The sequence below is a fragment of the Phoxinus phoxinus genome (genome assembly GCF_949152265.1).
Source record: "Phoxinus phoxinus genome assembly, chromosome: 2".
In the NCBI taxonomy this organism is placed as follows: Eukaryota; Metazoa; Chordata; class Actinopteri; order Cypriniformes; family Leuciscidae; genus Phoxinus; species Phoxinus phoxinus.
Window position 1 is genome coordinate 21,264,914 of NC_136877.1, and position 11,364 is coordinate 21,276,277.

Sequence of the window (11,364 nt, forward strand, 5' to 3'; positions counted from 1 at the left end):
ATAAACAACATTTAGATCTGATTCATGTAATTCTGTAAGAAAATTGTCCGATGTGACAGCCATTTGAAAGCTTGGGTTCTAATGATTATGTCTAATGACATCTAGCGGTGGATGATGAATACACCATTACAATCTAATCAATCATTCGGTATTCATCATCCACCGCTAGATGGAGCTGTCGCGCGGCACTCTCATGGCACTTTCCTTTATGAGCGCGCACTCTTGCACGCCGACAACCGCGTGCCCGTTCCCAGTGCTTCACACAGCAGCAGCAAAGCAATGGCTCTCCTCAAAACGAACAAGCTCATATCCTCTGTTGGGAGTTTGACGCCGTCTTTGGCTGCCCTACCCATTCGAGCCAGGTAAGGAACCTTAAAATAATATCTTATTATGTGACTGTGACATAACTGTTACATTTTGAGAATGAATTGCACTGAATTACTTTAAGTTGAAGTTTAATACATGCAGGATGGAAAATGGGGTTTTCAATAATGCTATTAAATAATACTAATGGATCAATTTGATTCTCATAACTCACGCCATCAGATTTGTGCTCATGGTCACGCGCGTACATGCAGTCGCATCCGTTCACATGGAGTTGATGCAGTGGAATGATGAGCTGCAGCTCACGATATTAGACCATGTGGATGTTGCCAGATATCTGTATTGTAGACTGCTTTATATTATCATCTTCAAGCCAAATTTCTAGCTGCTAATGGATCAGATTTAACACAAAAAACACGCATCTCTACCATGTTTACTAAAATAATCAGTCAGCATCCCTCTGACCTTCATCTCGAAAAAGGCAAGACATTCAACATTGTTTTCCTTATTCTACATACATTTTTGGTAAGAGCTTTCCGTCACGTAATACTGTGCTTATGGATGGGGGTCAATCGTTTTTAAATATTGTGTGCTGTATACATGACTCTCGCCTTCTTGAGCGCGATAGCGTGCATAACTGTTTTTGATCTCACCAGGAGACCGTACGTACAGGTTTCCTGTGCGCTCATTGGGTGGAACAACCAGGTTTAGCTTTCTGATTGGCCGTGTTGTTTCCGGGTTCTTCCGTCAAGAAATCATGGTAGTCGGTGTCCTTTTGCACTTGGAGGGCAAAGTAGAGCTGATGATCAACGAAGATCAATAACTCTTATTTGGTACAATATTAAGTTTTTCTTAAAGAGACGCAGCCGCCACTATGCCACAGCAACGGCCTCATGTCCACGTATTTGATAGTTAATAAAGGGTTGTAGAGTAATAAGGCCTACTGCCATTTTTGACACTGATATTACATTTCTCATTGGCCAGTATAAATTGAGCTTTTGTACAATTTTGTATTATCTTTTAAAGTCTGAAATTAATGCAGCAACCAAGCTTCCTAGTAATGTCAGATTCCAAGTTATAGTGTTGTATAAAAACACACACATAGACTAAATAACCCCTTTGACACACTATCTATGTAGTAGGAGTTTTTGAAACTTGACTCCATGACTGACCTTTGACTCCTTGGGACTGTGCATGACCTTAAATGCACTTAAAAGATATAGCAGAGCTTACTGATGCTATCATGAAGTAAATAGCATTAAAGGCATGTAAGATTTTTGGAGGGGGGTAATTTGCCGTTTCCGTTGTGGTTATTGTCCCATTTTAGGGATTTGATTGTATTATGATATTTGCTGAAGCTTTATCTTGGTATACGGTATTATCATCATGGTATTGAATTAATTTACAAAACTTAATTGTTGTCCTCCTTAGTTTTAATTACAACAACAAAAAGATCTCTGAACAAAGATCAAATAACAGAAATCTCTGAATTCCAAATTTAAAAACAATAAAACAATACACAAAAGCAATTATAAAAATAAACAAATATTTCAAACCGATTAAAGTGTAAAATAACTACAAAGAACAATAATAAGCAGTGCAAACAATGTTTAAAAAATAGCCTATAAAGTATGTGATAAATCTGCATGTTTGTTTGAAACATTAAATACAAGTTTGTGTATTGTTTCAGATTTACAGTAGTTGAGCTGGGTAAATAGTATATTATCGACATGTATTTTGATCACCACAGGCGAGGCCGAATACGGTAGTTGTTATTTTTGGTTAAAAACACCTCAGATTTTTTTTTTGTATGCTTTGCTATGTTTTATTTTAGCTCATGGTGGACTGAGGTGCAGATGGGACCACCTGATCCCATCCTGGGGGTGACAGAAGCCTTCAAACGGGACTCAAACTCTAAGAAAATGAACCTCGGTGTGGGGGCATACAGGGACGACAATGGCAAGCCATATGTTCTCAACTGTGTCCGCAAGGTATGTACCTTTTTCTGTATGTACCTATGCCTGAGCATGTGGGGGGAGTTTAAACCTGGTGTTATCTTTGATTCAGAGTTAAATGGTTTATTAAAGTTTCAGGTGGCTAGTAGATGGACCAATAGGTTTCAAGGGTGCAGATGTTTTTGCATTTGTGTCAGTGTGCTCCAACAGTATTGGCAAAATGTAGGGGGTGGTGTGTGTGTGTGTGTTAACATGTGCATTTGGTTTTCTGTATTTCTGCAAAGTCACCCTGAACTCAGTGATTTGAGAGGCTGTCTCTGGTTAAGCAGTATCCTTCAATTACATTCATGGCCCTTAGCTATGTAACAGTAATGAAATATTTGATTGATTTAATGAGTAATTCTTAATAAATAAATTAAGCATTTGTTTGTTTTGTTTAGGCAGAGGCTCTGATTGCCTCTAAGATGCTGGATAAAGAATATCTGCCCATTGGGGGTCTGGGGGATTTTAGTAAGGCTTGTGCTGAGCTTGCCCTGGGGGCGGACAGTGAGGTTCTCAAAAGCAAGAGGGTGAGTGAGTATGCCTCTAGTGCCCAGTGTCTTTCATTCTTGTTTTTACTTTTACATCCTGGATAATTTATTATCTAACATGTTAATGCTTATTTAGCAAAACACTTCATCTGTTTTCCCCCCTATTAGAGCATCACTGTCCAGACGATCTCAGGCACTGGTTCTCTAAGGATTGGAGCAAACTTCCTGGTGTGTAATTAATTCCTTCAGCCAAAAAGTTTTGCGCATCCATGTTAATGTTAATGAGAATGAGATTTTATTGGCAATTGGCATCAAGGCCAGGGGCCTGTTCTTCGTACGTGGATTACTCTGTTATCTGAATTTTACTGTTGACGATTTGATGTAATCCAGGATTGTTAGGTTCTTCGAAGCTCATCCCAGAGTTGCTGTCATAGTAACAGGTCTGTGAGCTCAAACCTGCTCTGGAGCCGGCTTATTTCAAGTAAACCGGATTAGATTGCATCCTTTTAAGCATAGGTGATACTCACCCAAAAATTTAAATTATGCCATAATTTACTCAACCTTAAGCCATCCTAGGTGTATATGACTTTCTTCTTTCAGTCAAACACATTTGGAGTTATATTTAAAAATAGCCTGGCTCTTCGAAGTTTTATAATAGGAGTGAATATAGTAACTGAGATTTTGATGCTCAAAAGAAGCGCATCAATCCATCATAAAAGTATTCCACGTTAATAAAGGCCTTCTAAAGCAAAGCGATGTGCTTTTGTAAGAAAAATATCCATACAACTATATAAACTATAATCAATGGCTTCCGGCAGCGGCCGTACACAAGTCTATTTACGGCGGGAGAGTGACCTCTGACCCGACGCATGACGTAGGAGTAGCGTAAGCTTAGGTGAGAGTAGACGCCTTGCGCTGTTCAAACAAATTCTTATTTCATAAAATGTCTCATTTTACTCTTATAGTTTGACTGGTGTTTTGTTTTGCTCTATCCTCTGCGCTTCCGTGTTTGTCATGCGTCGTGTCAGAAAAACGAAAACCTAAAACGCTTCGCTTCAGAAGGCCTTGCTTTATTAACCCCCTGGAGCTGTGTGGAACAGGACTTAAAAAAAAAAAAATAGAACTCCGATTGTATTCGTCTTAAAGAAGAAAGTCATATACAGACTTTGTTGAGGGTGAGTAAATTGTGGGATAGTTTTAATTTTTGGGTGAACTAACCCTTTAAAGAGTACCTTATTGAACCAGGAACAATAATAATTTAATATAATAATAATTTAAAAATGAAATTTAAATGAAAGTAATATTATAATGTTGCGTAGTCTGGCACAATATAGACAGTTTTACTAAATTGGTGATTTATTTGTGAGGGAATAAATACCTAATAATTTTATTTAAGAGTCTTACACACATGATGCACAGTTAGTCTATGCCGTGCATTAATTTGAACAGCTATGATGGGGTGGCTTGATGCAGCGCAGGAGATGCAGATAACTTTGTAAAAAATGCTGTTTGCTGTGCTGTCAAACTTTAATTAATGCTTTCAAATAAAAATCTGCTTCAAAGGTAAATTTAAAGGAACTGCTAATTACAACATTGAAATAAACATGTAACGCCTGTACAAATAGCCCTCTAGAAATCATGAAATAATGGAAATAACTGGGAATCATGTAACAAACAGTACACATTTCATTAATCTATTATAACTTTTATGTCGTTTTGTTTGCTCGACTGTTTCCTTATAAAGGTCCAGATATTTGTCAAGTTTTTCATCAGGTGTTTGATGTTCTTTTAAAAAAAAAAATTATATGATGTTATTTACCTTGCTGTCTTGCCACCAGCCAATTGCTGATCAATATCTGCCCTTTCAAATGAACTCAAGAACTAAATCCAGATATTTTAATCAAATCCGTTTGAAGAACCAGATTAGCCAGAGAGCAGATTTCAAAATTAGAAGATCTGTCAAATCAGATGTATTAAGTGAGTTACGAAGAATGGACCCCAGATGGCAAGAATAGAATTATGTATCTTAGAAGCAAACATAAATAGAGCTCTTGTCAAAAGAAAAATTGGTTCATAATGTCTCGCACCTCTTTCTTTTCTTTTGTCCATTAGTCACGTTTCCACTTAGCAGCAAAGGATGTATACTTGCCGAAGCCATCCTGGGGAAACCACACCCCTATTTTCCGTGACGGTGGAATGCAGCTGAAAGCGTACCGTTACTATGATTCTGCTACCTGCGGCTTTGACTTTACTGGAGCACTTGATGACATCTCGGTGAGCCACTACTACACAGCACACTTTCCCCATAGCCTTATGAGCCTATAATTAGAATACTACTCTTCAAAAGTTTTGGCTCCGTAAGGGGTTTTTCTTTTCAGTAAGGACAAGTTGAGCACCTGCTGCAATATTTTCAATCACTAAAAACAGCGGGACATTCTAAAACGCTTCACATGAAAAACACCTAAAGTGCCTTGATGTACTAAAACAGTGATATTAAAGGATCAAATTCACTATACACTATTGATATGCCCAGAATATGAACACATCACACTGTGTATTCTTTAAGTGTTTTTCCATTTAAAAAAAACATTATATCGAGAAACTGTGTGTTGCTTTTATATTCTGGATTCATCTGCTTGCCTGTATGTAGTATGCATCATCAAAGAGGTGTATATTGAATTTGGTCTTTTAATATCACTGTCTTCCTAGTGATAGTAATACTTAGCTCAAACCTGGTAAAAAAATAATTGGCAAGCAATGGAGGAAAGCCTTGTTTTGTTGTCTTATAAAGGTGTGACGTTATGTGAAAACTATGAATTAAGCAGCACAACTGTTTTCAAATGTGATAAGAAATGTTACTTGCACCAAATCAGCATATTAGAATGATTTCTGAAGGATCATGTGAAACTGGAGTAATGATCCTGAAAATTCAGTTTTGCAATCAAATAAAATTTTATATGTAAAATTAAAAAATTGTTTTATAAAAATTAAATGTATTTAATCAAATAAATGCAGACTTGGTGAGTGTAAGAAACTTTTTGTTTGCAGCTTTTATACATGAAAAAATATTTCTGACACAACCTCTGAACAGTAGTGTATATATATTTAGGGAGAAAATGTTGTCCTTTCTGGCTCTATTTTTCACATAATTTTGGTTCAAGTCCCTACTGACATGATTATGTGACTAAACTATGAATCTCTTTAAGACACACTGAATGTTAGTAATTTTTCTCTACCTACAGCAAATTCCAGAGCACAGTGTAATCATGCTCCATGCTTGTGCTCATAACCCCACTGGTGTCGACCCCCGACCAGAGCAGTGGAAGGAGCTATCGGCCGTCATTAAGGTGCGCGTGTGCATGTGTGGTGTTTTTGTGTGTATCCTCCTTACCTTCTTTTTCACTTTACAGAGGCATGACTTAAAAAGCACAGCAAAAAAAAAAAAATATTCTGTAAGAACTGAAAAGACACTCCAGACTGTTGTCCTGACATTGCTTCACTGTCTTGTCCGCTCTCTCTCTCTGCAGAAGAGGAAACTTCTGGTGTTCTTTGACATGGCTTACCAGGGCTTTGCTAGTGGAGATATTAATCGAGATGCCTGGGCTGTGAGATATTTTATTGAGCAGGGCCACAATGTCCTCTTGTCTCAGTCATTTGCTAAGAACATGGGTCTCTATGGTGAGTGTATTGTGTGTCAGAGGCTGCATACACCGTAAACATTTTATTTTACCCCACCTATATATATATATATATATATATATATATATATATATATATATATATATATTACACAGATTGGATCTTGATGTATGCATGTAAATTGCAAGAAATGCATTTTCATTTATTTTTCACAAATCTAGTATGCATGTAGTATATGGTCATCGGACCTATGAACTACTGACTACTACCCTCTTTAATCTAAATTGTTGGTCCTTTGCTGAGGCATACATTTATGTAATCATGTTAAGTCATTAAAAATGAGAACATTAAAGATTTTTCAAAGTCAAAAATGTATTTAAATAAAACTACCCACGTACTGGACACTGAATTATTAACATAACATGATTCTAATAAATATCAAAGATACAGTGTGTCCCTTAAATGCACACCAGAAGTGAGCATATTATATTTTTCTAGCCAGACACAGATTTTTTTTCTTTTCTGCTATCAGAACAGGCTAGGACCATTTAGGCCAGAAAACTTAAACAACATGCCAAATGAAGAGTAGGAGAATATCCTAAGAAAATGAGCCAATAAACTAAAAGCAATAAAAAAATTAAAAAATTAAATGCACTACATTTTTGGGGGTCTGTAATGTTTTATTGTTTTTATTTGATTTCCTTATATTTTAAATAATTATTTTATGCTCACCAAGCCTGCATTTATTTGATCAAAAATATGATTAGTATATTAACCCTAATTATTTTAGTAGAGAGTTAAAAAGAACAGCATTTATTTGAAATGGAAAGCTTTTGTAGCATTTATAATTTTCTTTCACTGTCACTTTTGATCAAATTTGATCCTTGCTGAATAAAAGCAAGAAAATAAAATAAAACCTACTGACCCCAAACTTTTGAACAGTAGTGCAGTTAAGATAGTTGTACATTTAAGGATACATTCAGGGCTCCAGACTGCGACCAAATGGTCACATTTTGCGACCAAAATTTGAGAGTGTGCGACTGAATTTTACATCCAGTCGCACATGTGCGACCAGTAAATTTGTCCCTTTTTTTTTCTTTTTTCTTTTACACGTTAAACGTGGAAGGGGCTTATCAATGAATCCGGAATGTGTGGCAGTGCGAGGAGAATAGGGAATGGCCACTGTAAGTGGCTAATGTGTGGAGGGGGAGGGTCCTAGAGATAATCGAGCGCGTGTTTAAACGTCTGTAGGAAGGAGACGGAGACAAATATCACAACCTGCTATGTGCGTCTGAGCAACGAGCAAGCGAACTATTGACTCGTTCTTCCGACCTGCGGCTAGTATGCCAGTTAAATCCCCTTGCTGGCTTCTCAAATAAAACATTACAACAGCGATAATAATAAAGAAACGTGAAGAAAACGATTACTCTTTGTGCATTGTTCAATGTGAGTGCCAAAAATGCTCGAACATGACCTGTCATTTACGCCGTCATCACCCGGGAGTTGATAGCGCACGAGCGCAGGCGAGACCTGAACTGCAGATGTTACCATCGGTGTTTAAACTAAACTCATTTATTTTGCCAATGCAAACATTCAAGAGCAAGACGCGAAAAAGAACTCACGTCTAGATTTGTGCGCGCGTGTGTGTGGAGTGTGTGTGCGCGCGCGCGTCTGTGTGTATGCGTAGGTTACTCATCTCGGACAGCGCGCAAATATTATCTTTCAAGTTATCTTTCAAGTCTTGCTCTTGAATGGACAAATTCACACAAAGTATGTCAACATGTCCGTCTTGATGAGTAGGCCTATCTTAGCAGACATGGTAGCCTATCTGTTAATAAGTGAACATGTATGAAGAAAGACACTCACAGTATCGGTGTAGTAGGCCTACTGAATCAGCTCTGAATTAAATAGCTTTTGTAACTTTAATAAGGATTCATCTTTAATTTATACAGTCAAATATGCAATGTTATTTTACATTTGATTATTTTATTCAATTTCTGTACCTGAAAGCTAATGTTAGACCTACCTGAAAAGCATAGTTTATTTTATTAGTAGGCTAGGCTATCTTTGCTCTATTGTATTTATTTGTGCTTTTGCTTGTGGTTAGATTATGTCCCCTAATTTTTTTGACAGTAGTCTTTTTTTCCGCTGAACATAACACATACCGAATCATACCGAAACCGTGAACCTAAAACCGTGATACAAACTGAACTGTGAGCTATTTGAAATGTTGCAGCCCTAGCACAGTGTCACAGTCGGATGATGATTCAGAGTGAGAGGTTTTAGTGGCGAAAAAGGCCGAACCCACCATTTTTGGGAAGACTGGCTGCGAGAATTCAGCTGGTTGAGGTAGTACTGTAAGGAGACTAATTCCATGAACTGCGAATGTTGCAGTCTCTACCCCATAACTGCGGGGAACACAAAGTTTGCCGACAGTGCAGGCACTTCACAGTTTAAACACAATACTCTATTTAATAACAATCTTATCCTCAAGCATAGAGTATGCGGTGTTAATAAGTCAAGTCAAGTCAAGAATATTTGTATAGCGCTTTTCACAATACAGATTGTATCAAAGCAGCTTCACAGTATTAAAATAAAATAATAATAAAACGTCCATGTTTGGTAATGCTAATCAATAGTAATATTGATTGATTCATTAAATTGAATATATAAATCAACTGCCGGTTGCTTTTAGAAGACAAGAGGCTGTAACGTTAAATCAGAGCGCAAAGGCATTGTAATTTCTGCATCTATTATCAAAGTATTTATTAGTAATACACTGGAAATTAGTAGAAATGTGAATATTTGGTAAGTATGTTGATTTATGGTGTGTGCTCCTAAATTTCCTGGTTGTGCTTCTAAAATTTTCAGTTAGGGGCCACTGTGCTCCTAGGGAAAAAAGTTAGTCTGGAGCCCTGACATTTAAGACTATCTAACAGTTGGCCGTACACAATCATAATTGTACAACTGTATTGTAGGTGAGCGTGTTGGAGGGTTTACAGTGGTGTGCGCAGATGCTGAGGAGGCTAAAAGGGTGGAGTCTCAGCTAAAGATCCTGATTCGCCCCATTTACTCCAACCCACCCATGAATGGAGCACGCATCGCTTCCACGATCCTCACAACACCAGAGCTGCGTTCTACATGGTGAGAAATGCTTGCACACCCTACATAGAGGTTCATAATTTTTTTTTTATTTTTTTTTTACATGAATGTGTATTTCTGTAGGCTGGAGGAGGTGAAGGGAATGGCAGACCGTATTATTAAAATGAGAGAAATGCTGGTGACTAATCTGAAGAATGAGGGATCCACTCACAACTGGCAACACGTGACTGAACAAATCGGCATGTTCTGCTTCACTGGACTCAAACCTGATCAGGTACAGCCCTTTACATAACTCAAAAACTAGTATAACTAAATGTTGTATATTGGTACAAGCTCTAATAGTAGGAGAATATGTATGGTTTCAGGTGGAACGTCTGACAAAGGAGTTCTCTGTTTACATGACTAAAGATGGCCGTATCAGCGTTGCCGGTGTGACCTCTGGAAATGTGGGATACCTGGCACATGCCATTCACCAGGTCACCAAGTAGACCAAAATGATGCTGATACAGGAGACTTGTATACTGGTCCTGTTTCTGTTAGTCCACCCCACTATTCCTCTTTGGACTTAAGATCTCGGCTTCACTTCATTTGGCTGTTTTTCTAGGTCAACATGGATCCTGAACATGTTATCAGGGTGTCTAATGGTAACCTTTAAGTCATCTCACTGGTTATCTTGTGGCTCTGTAACTGAGCACATTTGAGAACATTTTTCATCTTTATCAACTTTATTTATTGTGTGAGTGAAGTAAAATGAACAATAATAAAGGGTATTGTGTCCATTTATTTTTCTCTGTGATTTTCATTGTTGGGGACAGAACCAAGCACACACACTGTTTACCACATATTAGACAGAAAAGCCTGTATATCAATCTGATCAGTGTAATTGTATAATTCAATTTATGAATTACACTTAAGTTATACAGAAATCTGTCTAATATATTAGTGTGTGTGGTTTCTTTTTAACAAAGCAACCTTTTTATCTTTAACAACTGCTGGTAGATAAATAAGTTTGTCAGAAAATTATCAAGTCACCTTATAACAGACTGTTTTTTAAAAAAACATTGCAGATTCACTGTAGTGAAGGAGGTGGAAAGTAGATCTCTTTATCATAAAACAGCTTTGTTTTTAAAATAAAGTTTGATAGGGTTAATGAATCAGTGAAAACAATGGAATCGAGTCGACTACATTACCCATAATGAGCTGAATGTAGTGATTGGAGAAACGAAGCTTTCCAAAGCTTCGATTCAATTGAACCAACTGCTTCGCAAAATGATTCATTGTTTTGAAGCGTTCGAAACGCAACACGGTGACTCCTGCCATAGACCGTATAAGAGGTCAGAGCAGTGTAAATTCCGTCTATGGTAAATGCATAGACAGTATATAAAGGGTAAATGCAACAAACATCCACCAGAGTGCGTGAAGTAAAATGAACAATAATAAAGGGTATTGTGTCCATTTAATTTTCTCTGTGATTTTCATTGTTGGGGACAGAACACACACACTGTTTACCACATATAGACAGAAAAGCCTGTATATCAATCTGATCAGTATCAGTGTAGAAAAATGAGTTGAATCACTAATCTGTTCAAATTTACCTTTTGTTTCTAAGAAAAATAAATGTAATTGCATAATTCAATTTATGAATTACACTTATAAAGAAATATGTCAAAGATATTAGTGTGTGGTGGTTTCTTTTTAACACAAAGCAACCTTTTTATCTTTAACAACTGCTGGTAGATAAATACGTTTGTCAGAAAATAATCTTTAAATAAAACATCTTACTATAAAAAGAAGAAAAGTATTCCCCAAAATGG

At 37.1% G+C, this 11,364-nt stretch overlaps 1 protein-coding gene across 2 annotated transcripts; it reads left to right on the forward strand.

Moving 5' to 3' along the window:
* The first annotated feature begins 166 nt into the window (after window positions 1-166).
* got2b (glutamic-oxaloacetic transaminase 2b, mitochondrial) lies at window positions 167-11,217 on the forward strand. 2 transcript variants are annotated; one of them, XR_013795633.1, is made up of 11 exons: window positions 167-362; window positions 2,159-2,315; window positions 2,720-2,848; window positions 2,978-3,037; window positions 4,922-5,083; window positions 6,052-6,156; window positions 6,337-6,487; window positions 9,427-9,592; window positions 9,674-9,824; window positions 9,916-10,429; window positions 11,099-11,217. XR_013795633.1 is itself a non-coding variant. In XM_079595173.1 (10 exons), exons 1-10 carry the CDS (start codon window positions 280-282, stop codon window positions 10,036-10,038), a joined length of 1,287 nt encoding a protein of 428 aa, XP_079451299.1. In that variant the 5' UTR covers window positions 167-279; the 3' UTR covers window positions 10,039-10,675. The 2 variants fall into 2 exon arrangements, 1 of the variants encoding a protein (XP_079451299.1); XM_079595173.1 differs by lacking the exon at window positions 11,099-11,217 and having other exon boundaries at window positions 9,916-10,675.
* The last annotated feature ends 147 nt before the right edge of the window (window positions 11,218-11,364 follow it).